Source organism: Lycorma delicatula, chromosome 9 (genome assembly GCF_047948215.1).
Source record: "Lycorma delicatula isolate Av1 chromosome 9, ASM4794821v1, whole genome shotgun sequence".
In the NCBI taxonomy this organism is placed as follows: domain Eukaryota; kingdom Metazoa; phylum Arthropoda; class Insecta; order Hemiptera; family Fulgoridae; genus Lycorma; species Lycorma delicatula.
Genome location: NC_134463.1, coordinates 31,343,724 through 31,366,210, shown reverse-complemented (window position 1 = coordinate 31,366,210; position 22,487 = coordinate 31,343,724). Strand labels below are relative to the sequence as shown.

The 22,487-nt window shown below is 29.0% G+C and overlaps 1 protein-coding gene across 1 annotated transcript in view; it reads left to right on the top strand.

The window, feature by feature from the left end:
* LOC142329749 (structural maintenance of chromosomes protein 1A-like) overlaps positions 1-19,313 on the top strand; it is an 86,485-nt gene extending 67,172 nt beyond the window's left edge. The window contains exons 20-25 of the mRNA XM_075374503.1: positions 3,462-3,589; positions 7,046-7,187; positions 9,661-9,840; positions 10,800-10,978; positions 14,965-15,142; positions 18,966-19,313. Of these exons, the coding sequence (XP_075230618.1) occupies positions 3,462-3,589; positions 7,046-7,187; positions 9,661-9,840; positions 10,800-10,978; positions 14,965-15,142; positions 18,966-19,031 (873 nt within the window). The 3' untranslated portion in view covers positions 19,032-19,313. The remainder of the gene's footprint in view (positions 1-3,461; positions 3,590-7,045; positions 7,188-9,660; positions 9,841-10,799; positions 10,979-14,964; positions 15,143-18,965) is intronic.
* Positions 19,314-22,487: the final 3,174 nt, after the last annotated feature.

The following is a 22,487-nucleotide window of genomic DNA, read 5'->3' as shown; positions in this document are numbered from 1 at the left end:
ATCTCTGTTTTGTCATTAAAAACATTTTTTGTGCAGCTAATTTTTAAACTATGAAGTTTATCGAAAATTGTGATCTGACATGTTGGTTTTAATTTGTGTAGACTATGTTTAGCGAACAGATATATTTGAACAAAAATATTTTCTGGATTATTAATGTAGTAGACCTAGTTTTTTTTATTCACTTACTAAAATGATCTCCATAATTTATTAAAAGTAATGACTTCAGAGAAATGTGATATTTAGTACTGCCTATTTGTATCTTTGTAATAGAACAGCACATTATTTTTATTATCTCTCTTCAGTTAAAATTTGCCCTTCTTTCAGACTGGAAGCAACAACTACTGATTTTTTTTATGGTTACAGTGTGCTTAAAATTGCAACCATAAAAATCCAAATCTGTTTTATTTCTTAATATTCCTGTTACTAGAAGTTACAAAGTTGATATTGTGATATACCTATGTCACAAAATATCTAAATAATATTTAGGGTTCTAACCTGTAATGCAATAGGTATTGTGATATACCTACGCCAGCGTTTTAAAAATGTTACTATAGCAGTGTTTGATCATACAAACTAACCTCTGTTTTGTGTGCAGACTTAACTTTACATAACATAAAAATTACACTTTATTGTTTTTTTGCCTTTAAAGATTTTAAGATATAAGTTTTCATATGTTGCCCTGCATTCTTAGTAAACTGTGTATACAATATTTGCTCTATTGTGTCGACCAAAGATTTTTGTGGATGTATGTTTGTGGTAATTTGCATGTGTTGTTATTATTTTATGTTTTTATATTACTTTATAGAGTTGATTAAGTTGCTACTATAATAGAAGAAAAATGTGGAATTTTAAAATTTAAGATGTGAAAGTAAATGAAATATCCAAAAAATATAATGATTCGGCTGTAATTGAATTAGGAAACATTGAAGTAGTGTTCGATCTCAGCAAAGGGCAGTTTGATTAATAATCAGATGAATTGTTACACATATGCTCAGGGTTATTCTAACATTTTACTTAAGTAAAGCAGGAAGGCTGATTTTATTTGTAAGCTTATTTTTTAATGTCATTAAAGCAGAACTGTACTGGAAGTTAATGTTATCACAAGTGTATATAGCCTATGAAGAAAAAATGATTAAATTTTAATGCCACAAAAGACCCTGTATATGTATGAAACTAAATAAGGCCATTAAAAGAGGGTTTTCTATAGCCAAGTTTGTAGCAATATATCAAAAACACCAAAGTTTTGAACTACAACCACTTTCTAGAAACCACTTAGTCCATTATAGCAGGATCTGTTCTAGTATTCATAATGAGTTATGTTTTGTCTTTATTATAATATTTTTGTTTTTAAATTTCTGCTTTAAGTTTTCATTTTGTTTTAATTTTTTTATTCTATTGTTTTTGTATTTATGTTCATGTTTTGTTTTCTGGACGGTTTTTTTAAATGTGGATTTTTTTTTGACTTAATTTGAAAAACACATACATCATGTTTGGGCAATGATAACGCCAAAGCGTTTTTCGCCCAGAAAACCAAATAAATAAAAAACGAGTTGCGGTGTTGACAAGAAATGGACAATGATTAATTGAATAGTTTAGATCTTAAAGAGAGTGAAGTAATTTCTTCTCTGGTTCTGCATTTTAAAATATATTAAGGCTTGGTAATTAAAATGTAGTCGCAAAAAAAAAAATCCTAACCCTTAAATTAAATTAAGATTGACTGACTGTGGAGTCCCAATTTGAATTTGCAATGTATAATACACAAAAATATCTGTTGAATAAATATCAATAAATTTTTGTACAAGATGAATAACTTATAAATGATTGATGGGTTTCTTTATTTTTTTTTTGTTCACAAACAAGCTTAATAGTCTCAAAAATTATTAGTTACATCAAAAGTATTCCAATAACAGACTAATGTTAAAAAATGACCAAACATATGATTATATACCACTAATATTTTAATGATAAACTTAAAGAAATTTTTTTTCAGTTTGGTTGCTAGTGTTTTATAGTTATTTTATTTGCATTAATTTTAATCCTGTTCAATTTTGACAAAGTTTTATAAAAGCTTTATTTGTAGATATATAATGAATGGATTATTAGAATAATCTACTATAATAGAAGAAAAATGTGGAATTTTAAAATTTAAGATGTGAAAGTAAATGAAATATCCAAAAAATATAATGATTCGGCTGTAATTGAATTAGGAAACATTGAAGTAGTGTTCGATCTCAGCAAAGGGCAGTTTGATTAATAATCAGATGAATTGTTACACATATGCTCAGGGTTATTCTAACATTTTACTTAAGTAAAGCAGGAAGGCTGATTTTATTTGTAAGCTTATTTTTTAATGTCATTAAAGCAGAACTGTACTGGAAGTTAATGTTATCACAAGTGTATATAGCCTATGAAGAAAAAATGATTAAATTTTAATGCCACAAAAGACCCTGTATATGTATGAAACTAAATAAGGCCATTAAAAGAGGGTTTTCTATAGCCAAGTTTGTAGCAATATATCAAAAACACCAAAGTTTTGAACTACAACCACTTTCTAGAAACCACTTAGTCCATTATAGCAGGATCTGTTCTAGTATTCATAATGAGTTATGTTTTGTCTTTATTATAATATTTTTGTTTTTAAATTTCTGCTTTAAGTTTTCATTTTGTTTTAATTTTTTTATTCTATTGTTTTTGTATTTATGTTCATGTTTTGTTTTCTGGACGGTTTTTTTAAATGTGGATTTTTTTTTGACTTAATTTGAAAAACACATACATCATGTTTGGGCAATGATAACGCCAAAGCGTTTTTCGCCCAGAAAACCAAATAAATAAAAAACGAGTTGCGGTGTTGACAAGAAATGGACAATGATTAATTGAATAGTTTAGATCTTAAAGAGAGTGAAGTAATTTCTTCTCTGGTTCTGCATTTTAAAATATATTAAGGCTTGGTAATTAAAATGTAGTCGCAAAAAAAAAAATCCTAACCCTTAAATTAAATTAAGATTGACTGACTGTGGAGTCCCAATTTGAATTTGCAATGTATAATACACAAAAATATCTGTTGAATAAATATCAATAAATTTTTGTACAAGATGAATAACTTATAAATGATTGATGGGTTTCTTTATTTTTTTTTTGTTCACAAACAAGCTTAATAGTCTCAAAAATTATTAGTTACATCAAAAGTATTCCAATAACAGACTAATGTTAAAAAATGACCAAACATATGATTATATACCACTAATATTTTAATGATAAACTTAAAGAAATTTTTTTTCAGTTTGGTTGCTAGTGTTTTATAGTTATTTTATTTGCATTAATTTTAATCCTGTTCAATTTTGACAAAGTTTTATAAAAGCTTTATTTGTAGATATATAATGAATGGATTATTAGTAATAATTTATTTATTATGGATTTTAAATTTTATATTAAATAAACTTATTTTGTTGATTTTTCACTAGATGGAAGATATTGCTATTCCGATGTTGAGGGGTAATATGGAAGACATCGCTCAAGAATCTGCTACATTAGATTCTTCTATGGATAATAGCAACACGCAGACACAACAGATATATGATAGAGAGAGCCGGTATGTTCTTTGTATGCTATCACCTCTATAGGTAAAAATTGATAATTAGCTTCTGTAGCAGCTGTACATCTTTTCTTTTTCCTGTTTAGCCAACAGTAATTACCGTTCAGAGGATGATATGTATGAGTGTAAATGAAGTGTAGTCTTGTATAGTCTTAGTTCGACCATTCCTGAGATGTGTGGTTAATTGAAACCCAACCACCAAAGAACACCATGATCTAGTATTCAAATCCATGCAAAAATAACTGACTTTACTAGGACTTGAACGCTGGAAATCTCGACTTCCAAATCAGCTGATTTGCGAAGACGCGTTCACCACTAGACCAACCCGATAGGTTAGGATCTATATATATGCAGATTCTGTACCCATGTTTTTAGTTTTCTAGGGCTGATCACACTCTGAAACTGTTATATGAGATTTTTTTTTTTTTTTGTCTTCAGTCATTTGACTGGTTTGATGCAGCTCTCCAAGATTCCCTATCTAGTGCTAGTCGTTTCATTTCAGTATACCCTCTACACCCTACATCCCTAACAATTTGTTTTACATACTCCAAAGGTGGCCTGCCTACACAATTTTTCCCTTCTACCTGTCCTTCCAATATTAAAGCGACTATTCCAGGATGCCTTAGTATGTGGCCTATAAGTCTGTCTCTTCTTTTAACTATATTTTTCCAAATGCTTCTTTCTTCATCTATTTGCCGCAATACCTCTTCATTTGTCACTTTATCCACCCATCTGATTTTTAACATTCTCTTATAGCACCACATTTCAAAAGCTTCTAATCTTTTCTTCTCAGATACTCCGATTGTCCAAGTTTCACTTCCATATAAAGCGACACTCCAAACATACACTTTCAAAAATCTTTTCCTGACATTTAAATTAATTTTTGATGTAAACAAATTATATTTCTTACTGAAGGCTCGTTTAGCATGTGCTATTCGGCATTTTATATCCCTTCTGCTTCGTCCATCTTTAGTAATTTTACTTCCCAAATAACAAAATTCTTCTACCTCCATAATCTTTTCTCCTCCTATTTTCACATTCAGCGGTCCATCTTTGTTATTTCTACTACATTTCATTACTTTTGTTTTGTTCTTGTTTATTTTCATGCGATAGTTCTTGCGTAGGACTTCATCTATGCCGCTCATTGTTTCTTCTAAATCCTTTTTACTCTCGGCTAGAATTACTATATCATCAGCAAATCGTAGCATCTTTATCTTTTCACCTTGTACTGTTACTCCGAATCTAAATTGTTCTTTAACATCATTAACTGCTAGTTCCATGTAAAGGTTAAAAAGTAACGGAGATAGGGAACATCCTTTTCGGACTCCCTTTCTTATTAGGGCTTCTTTCTTATGTTCTTCAATTGTTATTGTTGCTGTTTGGTTCCTGTACATGTTAGCAATTGTTCTTCTATCTCTGTATTTGAACCCTAATTTTTTTAAAATGCTGAACATTTTATTCCAGTCTACGTTATCGAAAGCCTTTTCTAGGTCTATAAACGCCAAGTATGTTGGTTTGTTTTTCTTTAATCTTCCTTCTACTATTAATCTGAGGCCTAAAATTGCTTCCCTTGTCCCTATACTTTTCCTGAAACCAAATTGGTCTTCTCCTAACACTTCTTCCACTCTCCTCTCAATTCTTCTGTATAAAATTCTAGTTAAGATTTTTGATGCATGACTAGTTAAACTAATTGTTCTGTATTCTTCACATTTATCTGCCCCTGCTTTCTTTGGTATCATAACTATAACACTTTTTTTTAAGTCTGATGGAAATTCCCCATTTTCATAAATATTACACACCAGTTTGTATAATCGATCAATCGCTTCCTCACCTGCACTGCGCAGTAATTCTACAGGTATTCCGTCTATTCCAGGAGCCTTTCTGCCATTTAAATCTTTTAATGCTCTCTTAAATTCAGATCTCAGTATTGTTTCTCCCATTTCATCCTCCTCAACTTCCTCTTCTTCCTCTATAACACCATTTTCTAATTCATTTCCTCCGCAACTCTGCAATATATTCCACCCATCTATCGACTTTACCTTTCGTATTATATATTGGTGTACCATCTTTGTTTAATACATTATTAGATTTTAATTTATGTACCCCAAAATTTTCCTTAACTTTCCTGTATGCTCCGTCTATTTTACCAATGTTCATTTCTCTTTCCACTTCTGAACACTTTTCTTTAATCCACTCTTCTTTCGCCAGTTTGCACTTCCTGTTTATAGCATTTCTTAATTTCCGATAGTTCCTTTTACTTTCTTCATCACTAGCATTCTTATATTTTCTACGTTCATCCATCAGCTGCAATATATCATCTGAAACCCAAGGTTTTCTACCGGTTCTCTTTATTCGGCCTAAGTTTGCTTCTGCTTTATATGAGATATAATACAAATAAATACACTGATGGTCCAGCTTGACACATTTCAATCACGTCAGGGCAACATTGACTGATGAAATAAGTTTGGCATTGCACCCATCATTGACAAGCTAAGCAAGAGCTGATCGAGTTGGTTCGACCATGTCTACATACTGATGTTGACTCTTGCCAAGACTGCTGACCATTGATGGCAAGCAACCAAAGGGTTGCCCAAAGCAACACTGGATCGATACACTTTACGCAGACATGAAGATCGACTGGCTGCATTCTGACATGGCTCACAACTGTACCAAATGTCATCATTGTAGCCACCAAGCAGACCCCGCCAACATATTTGGACAAATGCTAAGCAAAAGAAGAAGAAGAAGATATGACACAGAAGTTTTAGATGTATAAGTCTCATTCTACAGTAAACTATTGATAATCCATAAGTGATTAATTGCTTCCGGCTATTCATAAAATTACTTTTTTGTAAAGACAAAATCATTGTTTCTGCAAACATGTTAAAAATTTGTGTCATGCAGTGGAAATTTACAAGCCTTAATTTACAGGAAATTAAGAAAGAAAGTGATTGACTATGGATTTCTTAAAATGAAATTATTATATTACATCAGTGTTATTTATTAAATCCATAATATAACTCCCTACCCTTATATTAGGACTTAATTTGTCTGCTAAATACCATAATATACCACATATTTTAGTTCTTAAAGATAACCATTCTAGACTCAAACAACTATTGGAAAATAGCTGGCAATTGAAAAAGCCCAATCAGGAAAATGTAATGAGAAAAGGTTAGTTATTAGTCCATTTAATGGAGCATGAGAATTTTTTTGCTTGAATGTAAATTTATGTTACATTTAAGTAATTGTATATTTCTTTAGCTTTTCTTAAACCTTTTTTTAAGACAAATTTTAGTAACAAAATGAAATGAAATTTCATAGGTAAACAAAAAACTGTTTGGGAATGACATTCATGATTTTTTATTATGATGGAGGCTAGTTATTAATCAAATTGATTGGTAAAGTTATGCCATAAACTAACATAAAATAAATATTTTTTGTTGTTTCCAGGATCACAATTGATTATTCACAATTAGGTGATAACTTAAAAGATTATGAAGAAGATGAAGTGAAAAAAGTTGGTGATAAATTAGCAAAAGCTATTAATGACCAGTCATTAACTTTACAAAAAATACAAGCTCCGAATATGAAGGTATTAAAATTAATCATTTTAATGTTTATTTTATAGAGAAGATATTTTTTTTTAATAATTAATTTCTTAAGATTATATCAAGAGGAGAATAATGTATTCTGGGAGGTATGTTTGTTTGTAGCCCTGTAATTTAAGAATGGTTCCACACTAATTTCATGAAACGATTAAACTATTCTTTTCAGTTTGATAGGCAATGCAAAGTAGATAATGATTTGAAAATAAATTACTGACAGTGTATGTATGACATTTTCTCAAGTTGAAAAACCAAATTAATTTTCAGCTTATCAAGTGAGAGCCAGATAGAATGCTTGAAAAATAGATTTAAAAAAAATATACATTATGGGTTCTGTAAAAATATTGTGCTGAAAAATACTTATTTAAATAAAAAAAGTATAATATGATAAAAATAATTATGACTGTTATAATAAACTATAATCTAATTATTTAAAATTTTTATTAAAATCGTTTTAGTGTAATTAAGTATAGATAATCAAAATGTATTCTAGTAAAACACTGTAACTTTTTATAAAAAATGTTTGAAATTATTACTGGAAATTAGTAGACACCTATTTAGTCATGTGTGTAAAATTGTACAATATAAATAAAATGGATATATAAATCTGATAACTATGAGGAGGTGTAACAAAACATTGAAAAAATTTTAAATGTTCCTCAATAATGTAGGTATTATACATTTATTTATCTTTCATTTTCAAGTGTTAAAAAAAAAAAACTAAAATTATTTAGTCCTTACAATATTCTTTGGCTTTCAGTCTTAAGAATCTATCTTTAAAAAAAATTATGTGTTTTTTCCATAGTACAGACTATTTTTATATGCTTTGGACAGTTATTTGGCAGAACTTAACTAATTGCGTGCAGTCATCATGAAAATTTTAATGAAATTATGTATTACTTGAATAAATATTATCATTAGGCAATTTTTTTTTTTAATTAATCTAATGAAGATTATTGGGGCATATTATAAGATACAAATGACAGATGATTTTAACATCTTAATTTGTAAATTAGTAACAATTAATGAGCAATAACTGGTTGCTGTAATGAATGCAAATTATAGAAATAAAAAAAGGAAATCCAGTTATTATAAATAAATCTTTATTACTGTTTCAGGAACATTATTAAAATATCAATTTTTAGACAGATTTTTGATGCTGTCTTAATCAGTGAAGTATTTTTTAAATTCTTTTCATTTATTTATTAGTTAATTTATTTTTTAAATCTGTAGGATAACATACCAATAAAAATTTAAGCAACTCATATTCAGAATAATCTATATTATATTGTGAGAGATCTTCTTTTTTTTAACAGAAAGTACTCAAAATGTCCACCTAAAACTACGAGGAATTAATGTTTCTTCAAATTAGTTGCTTCTGTTTTAATAGTTCTTGTACTGATGTAGGATGTTTCATTTTCAGTGTTCTGTTTGAGTTAGAGTGAATAAAAGGGTTATTTTTCTACTTTTTTTTTAACTAAACCTAAAGAAATAATCCAAGGAGGTAAGTAAGTTTTCTGATTTAGGTAATGGTAGTCAATTAGAAATTATTTTCTCTAAAGAAATTATGCAGTATTAAATTGTTTGCTGTTGTATTATTATTAGTATTGTTATTCTGCTATTGTACTATCCTTCTTAGTCAGCAGTCTTCATCTTCTAGCAGTATTGTAAACAGAATCATAATATACTGATAACATTTAGTTATTATTGTTTATATGAAAAAGTTGGTGTACAACTGAGAAAGAGAATAGACTAAATTCTCCTACCTTTATAAATATAATGTAGTTTGTAGATTACACACGGGTTTGGATCTACATCCATTAGTCTGGGCTGTTTACAAAACTAGTGCGATAAAATCAGGCTTCTTCTTAAAAGAAATCAAGACTCGAAAAATGTTGAACAAACTGAATAATTCATCGACAATAATAGTAAATGTTTTTTTCCTAATCAGCTTCTTAACATTTGTGCACAACATAAATATGTGGCCAAAAATCTTCTTTTTTTTGTCTTGATGAACACATCAAAACAAAATTCCAGTATGTTGAGACAGTCTTTGCATTGATTTTGTAAGTTTATAAAGATTTGTGATATTTCTTGTAATTCATCATTAGAACTGTAAGTTGGTGGGATCATTTTTTGTTCATCCATGTTAGACCAGTTTCCCTAAAATGAGTGTGATCTAAAGTAATTATCAAGAATGAACAACATAGTTGAGTGTTTATTAACAATTCCTATTAGTTGATTTAAAGGATACATGCCATTGGTATTATTGTTATCATTATGTTTTACTTTTTTACAAGGTTGTTTAGTACTTACTTGCACAGCTACGCTAATCTTAAAGGTTAATTTTCCACTCCATTCAACTTTTAATTGAAGGTTGAAATACTTGTGATTCACAATGTATTTCTCAGATTACTGTTATTTTTTATGTTTATATTATACTTGTAATTTATTTTTCAGGCTATACAAAAATTAGAAATGGCTAGAGAAAAATTACAAGAAACAAATGAAGAATTTGAAGCGGCTCGTAGACGTGCTAAAAGAGCAAAACAAGCATTTGAAAGAGTTAAAATAGAAAGACATGATAAATTTATGACATGTTTTGAACATGTTGCTAATGAAATTGATAATATTTATAAGGTATAAATTTTTAATATTATAATTTATTTTTATAGACCAGCTTAATCCGATTTACAAAGCTCTACTACTTAGTTACTTTCAAAGAAAAATGACTTTCTTTACTTAAAACTCTTCATATTATCTACTGTAATTCTAGAAATATTGGAAGTTGTAATAATTGTTATAACCATTGATTGGCTAGTTGGGCTGTCGTAGGGATCTTCTGTTTATTAAATTATTTTAATTTTTATCAAAACAATACAATTATTGTTTTATTTTTGTTAATCTTTTAATATAAGCTGAAGTTGTAAATACATGAAAATAGGAAGAATTCATTCGTGTTTGTTCGGTAAGTATCATTGATTAGTACACCATAAAAAAAAAAAAGATTGATGAGAACTCTGAAAAAGTATAACATCTAAATTGTGAAAAATATTTTTAAAAAACTTATAATGATAAATTTTATTTCTTGTTTTATGATTATCAAAATTGTCTCATTAATTTTTTCAGAGTGGTTCAGTAATGTCAATATTTCAAATTTTTGATGATTACCTTGATTTAATGTCTGAAAAATGCTTTACCAATTCCAAAGACAAACTCCCACAATTGTTTATTGAAATGATTCAAACATTGTTGTTTCCTCATTTTTACAAAAAATACATGGAACATATGTTTACATATAGTCTACAGTATGTTATAAGCAAATTGATGCATGTTCATATTACCAACATCCTTTCCTTTTATTTCCTAGTCATTGGGTTAGACTGCAGTTCACAAATCTCATGTTATTCTGCAAATATTTCTCCTCATAATGTAATATCTGTTCCCTTTGTCAGGTTTTCCTTTAAACAGTTTATTCAACTTAATGGATTTGTTACAGAATTCTGTTGTATTTAAGTTAAAGATGTATTTTACCATTCTGCAATCTTATTTATTACTTTCATGTCTATCAAAATTTTTAATAATTCTTTCCTCTTCAGTCTCTAGCTAAAAATCAATCTGCACAAGCATTTCTTGGACCAGAAAATCCAGAAGAACCATATCTTGACGGTATAAATTATAATTGTGTTGCTCCTGGAAAACGTTTTCAACCTATGTCTAATTTATCAGGAGGGGAAAAGACTGTTGCTGCACTGGCACTTTTATTTGCTATTCATAGGTAAGTTATTAAGTAAGCTTAATTGTCTGTTAACTAACTACATAGCTGATATAATAGTAATAAGTACTTTGCTGATGGAATTAAATTTTGAGTTTTTTAAAATCTTGAAATCTTGTTAGTATTTTTTTATTGTTGAAAGTTAATTTATTTGTCAAACAAATTAATTTTTTTCTTAAATTAGTGCCTTATTTCTTTATACTTTTTAAGTGTATGTTTTATTCTGTATTGATTATTAGATTTCATTCTATATTCTTCATTACACTTATATTGTTTTGTTATAATATATATATAATTTTATTGAAATTAATCCTTTTAAGATTCATATTATTCCTCTGTATTGTTAAATTATATTTTAAAATCTATTAACATAAACAACCTAGCACAGAATATTGAGATAAGACATACCTTACCTTAATTTTATCATGATAATACTTTCGTGGAATCCTACATCCTCAGTCATGATTGAATTCATTTAATGAACTGCTTATTAAAAAAATAAAAAATAAAAATACTAAAATAAACCATGTAGATGGTGTAATGTTTTATTACATTACTCTGTTATAATGAAAACTTCAGTTTTCATTATTATATTGTTTTAGAATCAATTGTAAAACAATTAATTCTATAATTCTATGTAATTCTATAATTACATAAAAACATAATTATTTTTAATTTATTAATTTATCAAAGTTGTTTTCTTTTTTGAAGATTTTGAAATTTATTATGGACAAATATGCAAATTCTACTGTCCAGTACTGAAATGATGCAATATTTAAATATGGTGACATTATATATATCAGAAAACAAAAATGTACATACAGTACTGGACAGGGGAATTTGCATATACATCCATAATAATTTTCAAAAAAGAAAACAATTTTAACAAATTAACCCTTTAAGCATCATGAATTATTCACAAATTTTGCCCTAAAACATCACGCCAATTATCCATATTTTGCACTCATTTACTAAAACATGCATAAAATCTGTTTTAATAAATGACATTTAATAATTTTTTTTGTTTGTTTTTTAAGTAAGATAGTAAGTGCTCTTTTACACTGTAATCAATACTGACTAATTTGCTAGCATTACACATTTTTATAGTAAAAAATATTTTAAAAAATTTATCTTGAAATTTTTTGATCCACTGAAATTTGGTCCTTCTGAAATATGCAAAAAAAATCCTTATTTCTGTTTTTAATCCTATAGCTGTAATCTGCACCTTTTTCACACACACACACACACACACACACACACACACACACACACACACACACACACACACATGAAAAAAATTTGGGAAAAGTAAACAGAACTTATTAAATAAAAATATTTAAGTAATATAAAAATAAATAAAAAGAAGAAAAATATATTTTAACACAAAAATTTGCACTTTATACACACAGATCTTGACTTTTTTCTTGTGCCTCCTGCTTTTATAGCAGCTGCACTGCACACGGAAATTTCTCTCCTTTTTTCCTGGTAGTTTTTCTATTTTCAGAGTATTAACTTGGAAACCCTTTTCTGTTTTTTCTAAGTTTTCTGGTTAAAAATGTACATTTGTCATAAAGATCTTGAGCAAGTTTTAAAGATGTAAGAAAATTTTTAACAAATAAGTGGTAACCTTTATTCAAATTTACCTACCTCAAGTAACCAAACAACAACATATGCAAGACCCTTACCTTTTACTTGATCTCTTTCATTGTTTTTAGTACCTCTAAAAAAAGCAGTAAGTTGAAATTGAGTCACATATCATCCACAACTTAATATCCCTTTTATGGTGATGCTTATTAAGCAAGTATTATAAAAGTTCATTGTAATGTTTGGATCCAACTAGACTTTCATCTGCTGAAATGTATGTGTGGTATGTAATAAAATTTGGAAACTGTGTTAATGTTATCACTTAGAGGTTAAAATCTGTTTGAAGGATCATAATTGCGGTCATTACGTTTTGGTATTGTGTCATCAACCAAATGAAAAAATTTTAAAATAGCATAAATCTATTAATGTTAAGCTTTCTATTAAACCAGGATGTGCTCTATGAATTTTATGTAGAGCAATAAAGGTAAATTGCTGGCTTTTTATTCAAACCCATGTTTAGACGTAGGTTAAAAAAACTTTAAATTCATGTGTGGTGACTTGTTTTCATTACTGCAACCTAAGTGAAGTATGTTTCCCATTAAAAAAATGAGTTGCATAGTGGTAGTTTCTGTTACAAAAATATCAGTTAGAACAGAAGTAAAAAAGCAGATTGCAGTATTCAGTTGGTGGAGATGTATGAGGGGGACAATATTTGGGTCCAGATATCTCATTGAAATCAAATGAATGTTGGAACCCAGGGACTTTTCCTTCCTCTATTTCATCCCATTCACCATCATCTGTTTCAGAATCACTTTTACTTAGTTACTTTATTAGGTGGATTTTTAGGCCTACCTCTAGATCTGGCCCTTGTTTGTTTAGGTTAGGCACACAAGTTTCTGTTTCTTCACTATCATCAGATTCACTTATACTAGGTCTTAATGTTATATTACTAGAAAATGATGCAGATGGTTCCTCCGGATTATAATCTAGGTCTTTGTCGTCAGTGTTATCAACAAAAGTTAAACCACTACTACTACTCCTACTACTTGTATCACAAAAATCACTTTTAATATCACTCAATTCCAAATCGAGTTTGCATTGAATAATATTATCACTAATAGGTGATCACAAACCATCTGCCATTTGTAAATAAACAAAAATTAAATGAACACTGTAGTAAATAAATGAAAATACAAGAAAAAATTAGCTAGCTCAACAATACAGATTGTAAACAACGTACAAAGCCACACTGATCAGTTTTAACACTTTCATAACATCGATAGTTGTTTGTAAAAATCGATATGATTTTTAATAAAATTTAAAACAAATGCTTTATATTTATATATTATAATATAAAATAATTTTTTTTTTGTTAAATGATGCCAAAAATAAATAAACTATATTGTAAGATAATTATGTTTAAACATGAATTTTCTAAACATTCGTAAGTTCTTGACGATGTTTCTAGGTTATACGGGAAACGTCCGACAGATTGTACGTTTATGCTCAAAGGGTTAAAAAATTATAAATTTGTTTTAATATAATTGCAGAATTTAATAACAACTGAAGATGTGGAATCCCACAAAAATTGTTTCTTGGAATTGATGTAAGATTTAACTTATCTGTTTGTATGTTTTGGTGGTTTATATTTCATTTAATATTCTATTAGCACAGTGTCCAATATATTAATTAATTATTTGAATTATATATATATAACTATATATATATATATATATATATATATATATAGAACTTTCTTGAATCCTCTAGACAGTTGCATTCATTGTTGTCTGTATATCTGCTGTACTTGTTACATCAATGGATCATTACACCAGATTGTGTTGTAAACTAACAACATGGTGGTGTTATACTAATAACACCAATACACTCAATACTAATAACAGTATATTGAGTGTTGTTAATTTAAAAATATTACTGTATCATTCAAGTTTACCATCAATCTCACAAGGGAAACTATCATTTAAATCATCTGACACACAGTATATGCCACATACAAGACATTATAAGACAATACAAGAAGTATAATAATAAAATCATTGTTAAAAGAAATCTATGTGTGTGTGTGTGTTACATTTGTTTTTGTATCTCAAAAACTGAAATTTATTAGGTGAATTTTAGTTTAAAGAAATCTCATTTTTCTTAATTCCCTTTGGTTTTTCTGTTATAAATATATTTTTTTTTTTTTTACAAAGGTAAGTGTTATGTTAAAATAGTGTTACATGCAATTTAGGATACTGATACAGGAATTTAATATTAAATAACATAGTTGTAAATGTAACTAATTGGTAGAATCTGTTGTAATATTGTGATCAGTACTATAAACTTATTACTTCTGTGACACCATAGAATATATTTTAAGAATAAACATGAATATCTTTTTGTAGTTTCCAGCCTGCACCATTTTTTGTACTGGATGAGATTGATGCTGCATTGGATAATACAAATATTGGAAAAGTTGCATCATATATTCATAACAAAACAAATACATTACAAACTATTGTCATATCATTAAAAGAAGAATTCTTTAGTCATGCTGAAGCCTTAATTGGAATATGTCCAGATGTCAGTATTAATTGCAATTATATTAGTTGTATTTTGCTTTTAAATTGCTTTTTGATTAAGTATTATTACTATATGATTTGTATGTTCTCTTTATTTTTCGAGAAGTGAGTTGTTGTTTAAGGTCTGTAGATTGTTAAAGTTATTTAATTTGAATTGACTTTACTGTGTTGACATTTCAATATTTTATATTTACATCTGTTGTATAATTACTAGTTTTAACATTTTACAGTAGTATTTTATTGTATATAATGTAACTTCCATAATATGTTTTTAATTTGATTAAAATTCGCCATACAAGCTTTAAATTTATGTGATAAATTAATGTTAAAAAAAATTTCTGGATTGTTAGCTGATTGGAAAAAGTCTTTGTCACATATAATGTGTAAAAACTTATTGAATTAAAACTGATATTTCATTTTTTGTGATATTTTTAATTCACACTTAATATTTTAAAGTGCCTGTCTTAACAAATTACTTGCAGATTTTAGCTGCTTGTTATGCTTAAATCCCTGTGATGAATTTCCTTCTTTACATTTTCTAGTTCAGATACCACTGTAGTATGTATATTACTTACATAATAAAAGTATCTACAGACATCATCTATAGGTATTCCTCTAGGTATACTTCTGAGGTATCATCTAGAGATATATTTACATTTATACATGCATAATGCTTTCTTTATAATGTAGGAAACTTTGTATTCATACCAAAATATCTGGAAAAAATGTTTTGAAAATTTGGTTTACGCTGATCTTAATGAGTTGAGTAAAAGCGTTATATGTTATCTATCTGTAGGCTTTATAACAGTGGTTCACTTTGTTCAAAAACTGCTAAAGAGATGTTTACTAAAGTTGGTATGCATGTTTTAACTGCTGGTGTAATCTAACATAATGTATTTATATCTTGAAAAAAAAATTTAGTTGTATATTTGTATAAATTTAACTTAACTTTTATGAGGGCAAGTCAAAAGTTATCTGTACTTTTGTATTACTATTTATTTATACAAAGGGGGGAGGGGTTCAACATATACATCATTTTTATACATAGTTTTATACATTTTTATATCTTAAGTTTGTGAAAAATTGACGACCTTGCAAAGCAACTCTGAGAGCCCCAAACAGATGAAAGTTGGAAGAAACAAGATCTGTTTTGAAGGGAGCAATTCCAGTACTTCAAAATTCAACTATTTGATGGTCTTAATGTTGTGGTGCGCCATGTCTGGACAGGGGGCATTGTACAACACTTTGACAACAGACATCTGCGTTTGTTGCGAATTGCTGTCTTAAGTTTGTTTTCCAACATTTCACTATAACGTGTTTTGTTGATCGTAGTCCTCCTTTCCATGAAGTTTTCAAGTGTAGGCCATTTTGCATCTCAAAAAATAGTTAGCATAACTGTTGGCTGATGGCTTTTTTCTGTGTTGGAGATCCTAGGTAATACTCCATACTCCAGCATTTTGTTTCTGGCTCATAGTGATGAACCCATGTTTCATCACTGGTGACTATTCTGCTCAAAAATATGTGTCACCTTTCTTACTGAAACATTTGAGTAAGGGTTGGCAGATATCAACACATTTGAGCTTGTGTTTTGCAGTAAGCTGTCTTGGTACTCATCGTGCACAGACTTTACAAAAACCAAGCTTGTCAAGAATGATTTGATGGGCAGAACCATGACTTCAGAGAAGACTTTATCTCACTGATGGTAACTTGCCTATTTGCCAGAACCACCTCTCAAGCTTGCTAAATCTTGTCATCTGTGGTGAAGGTTTACAGTTCGATCCCTCTTTATGTCACACTCATCTGACCACTGTTAAACTTGTAAATATACAAAAAAAAACCACGTGATAAAGAACTGTCTCTGTATAATGATAAAAGTCTACAATGAATTTCAGTCCCTTTCACACTTTCCAACCAGAGAAATCTGATCACTGCTCATTGTTCCTTGGTACAAATTTCTAGCAGTGTACATGTTTATGCTAATAGCTGGAAGTCAAAAGACACGATTGGATCAAATTTTGCCCAGTTGACCACACTTGTACAAACTCTTAAGGATGCATTCACAGAAGGTAGTATGACAACCTTGAAGATGTATTTTGGTGAAGGTATAGATAATTTTTGATTTGCCCTCATAAGTCTGAATTAGATTCATTGCCTCAGTGAAAAATTACCTCATAGATTATTAGAATGACTGGAAGTGGAATTAATTAAGAAATTCAAGTTTCATTCCTCATCTTTACTTCCAGTTTTTTTTCTATTCCTGTATTACAATATCATAATTCAAAGAAAACATGGATATAGAATGGTTGGAATGAATGAAGATATGGCCTGGTTGAAGTTATGATTTACCTCCAATAATTCATATACAGCTGATTTAGTTGTAGATATGAAGATAATTTAAGTTTATTCTTTTGATTTTGGTAATTTTTATATTCATACATAATGAGAAAATGTGTCATGTTGTTTATTCTCTGCTGTTTGTATAAGTTCATCGCGATTAACCATAAAAGCCATTACTCTACGAGGTGTCAGATTCCTAAATTCAAGAGGACATAAAGCTGCTGAAATTCAATTGTGTGAAACATGTAGGCCTACCACAATGAATGAAGGAAAAGTAAGTCAATGTTGTAATGAGTTTAACGAAGGACATTCAATATTCACAACGAACACAGAAGTGGCAGGCCTACTGTCGAGACTGATGATTTCATTGAACATGTGAATGCAAAAGTGAGAGAAAATCATTGCTTTATGATTAGCAATCATTATCTAGCATTTCCAGAAATTTCAAAGACAATATTGTTGAAAATTGTGACTGACACTCTAGGCTATCACAAACTGTGCACAATGGGTGCTGAAAATATTGATAGGTGCTAACAAAGATTGCAGAATGATATCTGTACCTGTTTTTTCGACCTCTTTAACCAGGAAGAAGACAAATTTTTTTTCCATATTGTCACTGGTAATGAAAGATGGATTTTGTACATCTAATGCTGAGACGAAACAGCAGTCCAAACAGTGGCATTCCAATTCACCTAAGCCAAAAAATTCAAACAAGCCCAGTCTTGAAGGAAAACCATGACAATTTTATTTTGTTACCATAAGGGTGTGCTTTTGATTCATTTTATGGAAACTGAAACATCCATCACAATACAAGTCTATTGTGAAACGCTTTCTATCTGTGTTGTGCCATTCAAAATCAATGGACGACTGGAAATGCTGAGATCAGGAATTGTTATTCACAATAATGCATGCACAACAGAAACAATTCAAAAATTCGGAGGGAGATTTTTGATCATCCCTTTACAATCTTAATCTCATCCTCATTACTTATCATCTCTTCCTACACCTCAAAAACTGGCTTGCATCTCAGCAATTTGAGGAAAGTGAATAGTTGAAAATCTCTACAAAAGTGGATTCAGTCCCAGGCGGCAGGATTTTATGTAGTGGGTTTGAAAAAGCTTCAATGAATCAAAGTGTTTTGATACATGATTATGTAGAAAAATAAAGTAAATGTGTAGGTATTTGAACTAATAAATTTTTCATTTTTTCAACCGTTTTCATTTTGTCACCAATCAGCTATTACTTTTGAACGTATTAACCTTGTATTAACTATAATTGCAGTTTTACTTTTTCTGAATTATTTTTTTTTTACTTTGGTAAGAACCTGTTGCATCTTTTGCCTGACTTTATTTTGTCTTGGCTAATTCTCTTTTGTCATATTTATGTCAATTTCTTTCTCTGTATACCTCTTTATAACTTTACTATTATATTATTAGCTTAGATTTTAAATGTAGCTATTCAGCTGATGCTCATATTTTTTTTTTCAGGTTGGAGAATGCCTGATTAGCAGGGTATTTACAGTTGATTTAAGTCTTTATCCTAAACATTGGTAATTTTGTGTTCATAATGGTTAAAAGAAGATTATTAAACTTTTCACCTATAATGATTTGAATTTTTTTTCTATTTAGAAGTATGTTTCATTTAAAGTGAAGAATGTGTAAAGTGTGATTTGTTTTATTTTTATAGTAATGATTCTATTTTTCATTTAGTTTATTTTAAACACTACTTTTTCTACTTTCATGTTATATATGTTTTTCTATGTTGTCCTGACCTCTATAAGTAGCTTTTATTTATTTTCTTTTTTTTATGATTATTTATGGATATATATTAAAACGATATAATAATTGTATACTACAATATGTAATTGTATGATACAATTATTATTATTATTATAACATTTACAATTTTTATTGTATATGTAATATAAATTTAAATTTATGTATAATTGTTTTTTCAAAATATATTTTTTATAAATAATAAATTATGTGTTCTTTGTCGTGTTGTGGTGATAACATTAAAAAAAAAACAGCAACTAAAAACATAATTTAAGTATCGTTTTTACTTTTATGTACATACAAGGAAGTATTGTAAGAGCAAAAAGTTTGGTTTTCAGATTTCAACAGAAATATCCATTTTTACCACCCCTGAATCCATTTTGACTGGTTTTGGCATGACGTCTGTAGTTTGTATCACGCATAACTCAAAAACAATTAGCCGCAGGATGTTGAAATTTTGGATTTAGGACTGTTGTAGTATTTAGTTGTGCACCTCCCTTGATTGCAATCCGCTGAACCAATGTCCAAAAAAGCCCAAAATCCAAAAAAATTTGAATATTGGATTTTTTTAACTGCATTAATAAGCCCTCATTGAGAGCTTTTCAAAGATATATCATAAGTGGTAGTACTTATTTTCATTGGTTCCAGAATTATAGCCAAATAAAATTTTAATTAATGAAATAATTGGATCTTTGGGAATGGCACATCGGTTCGAATCAGACTTCATCTCTTTTTTTTTTAATTTCAATATATTGGTTTATTAATAATTATTATCCTCGGATTGTAAAAAAACATTTACGATGAATAATAATACAATAACAAAAAGAAGAAAATGAAAAAATATTAGACGTTATTAATGAAATAAAATTTTATGTGCTTTTCATTTTAAAAAAGTTTGTATATTTAATAGGTGTACAAGTAATATGGTGTCCATATCAGATTTTTTATTTTATTTTGAAATCTTATTATTTTGTAAAAATTGGAAGCCCTTTTACAGTTGGGGAGTAAGTTTTGTTAAGTCTGGCTATCCATTCTTGAGACAGTGACATCTGTTAAATCCAAGGAACCAGCACATTGTTATAGAGTTTTAATTTAAATAAGTGGATACATTTTTTTACTGGATTTCAGCCAAGGTCTTGATGAACCATTACTATACAACAATATTATTCACTCCCAACTTAGTGTAAGTTAATTTGGAAAAAAGCAAATGTTTTGTTTTTTCTGAAGATTCAAATTAATTAAGTAATATGCACATTACTAAGTTATAAAGTGCTTCACAGCAAAATGGGGATGCATTGTTGCTTTGCACTATCTGTCCCTTTCTTTGACTTAGCATGATACATCTAAAAATGCTGATGTACAAGTAATATTAATAAAGATTTGCTTTATCTCAGCCTAATGATGTTTATTGTAAAGGCAGCAGCCCCTGTATAAAAGAGAATGAATGTGTTCAATAACGGTTTCAGTCGTTAGTTAGTTTTTTGTTTGAACACCAGGATCTGGAGACAAGTCTTTTGGCAGAGTTGTCACCCAGTAGTGTTGACAAAGTTTTTTTTTTTTTTTTTTTTTTTTTTTAGCTACTACTTAAACCTTGTGGAGCCAGTCTGGTAGAAGATTCAGTTCTCCAACTCTCATGGTACTTATCTCGGGAAGAAGGGATCAAATTAAATGAAAAGTAGAGAATGGAGGGAAAATAAAATCAACTCAGAGTTGCACAATATGTGGGAAATTATAATAGTTTTTATATTGATCTAGGATCAGGGACTTAGTAGAGCCTAGATCTACTATAGTGAATAATATTAATAGCTAACAATGTTAGAAAATTTAATAATAATGTTACATAAAAAAAAAACATAAATAAGAAAAACATTTTAGAATCTTAAAAATTCTAAAAACAACTAGAAAGCCATATTTAAAAACCATTCTTCTCATTTTACAAAATTAATTTTATGTCTGGATGTGCATCAGTTAACTCCAAATTCTTCTGCTAGATTTACTACTTTCGTTTCAATATCTCATCATTGTTTTCTTTTGTCTCTTCTGCTCTTTGGTCCATCTTTTGATCTTTACCTTTGTACACTAAAACACTTGTGCCATTCTTTAATTTTATACATTCCCATTTCTTTTATATTTGTATACTGACACAATCTCTTCTTGTATTTCCTAACATATTTCATTCAAAATATTTTATTTGCCTGTATTTTACTTTTTTTATGTTAATTGTTACAATAATGGGAAATTAATCACTACTTCCAATGATTTATTTATGAATTCAGTTTTGTCACTTTTATGTTTCACCTTACTTGCTTAAAACTTTTTGTTTGAACCATGATTTAGGTTTTTCATTTCTTATTTATTTTTTACTATTTTATTTTTGGCATTAAGTTGATACTACTACTTCATACAGTGTTATGCATCATCTGCAGTTAACATGAATTCATATTCTTAATTTTAATCTCTTCTTTGACCTTTTTATTTTTTATAATGAATAAGAGGGATAATAATATATTTGAATCAGGAGATGCTAAAAGGGGTTCGGTCAGTCAATAAGCAGGCGGTTCACTATAATGCAACTGAAATGACTGTATGAAACATTAAAAAAAAAAAAAAAAAAAAAACCAAATAAACTGAAGAAAAAAATAATTTATATAATAAAAGGATTATTTGTACTGTAAAAATGTTCACTCTTGGTAACAATCTTCATCATTCATATTAAGTTCTTTGCCAACACGCCACTGAAGTATCTGTTCATGTTTTATGAATACAGTCAAAAATTACAAACAAACATTTAACAAATTAATATAAGCTACTGATTTTGGAGTTGCCATCAGGAAATCTAAAGGAGTTCCTTCAAAAGCTGCTAGGGCAAACTTCTGTGATGTATTTAACAGTTTGATTTTCACCACACTCGCAAAGGAGCGTCAGTGGTCCACTCTTGATGCCAGGCGTCAGTCAGGTTGAATTCTTCCTCTGTGGTAGCAATTGGTGTTTTGATAGATGGCTTTCTAGATTGAAGGCCACCATGATTGGCATTCTCAATGTGCTCGTGTATTGGTAGGTTTCAATGGTCCACAATCTTCTTGTATTCTCTTGTAAGAACATTCATATGGTTCAATACTGGGAGCCATCGATAGGAGTAAACCTGATAACCCCAGCAATCACTCTCTTAGTGTTATTAAGTTGAGCATCATTTCTGTGATCATAAGGGCTGTTAAGCCACGCTGGCGCACAATA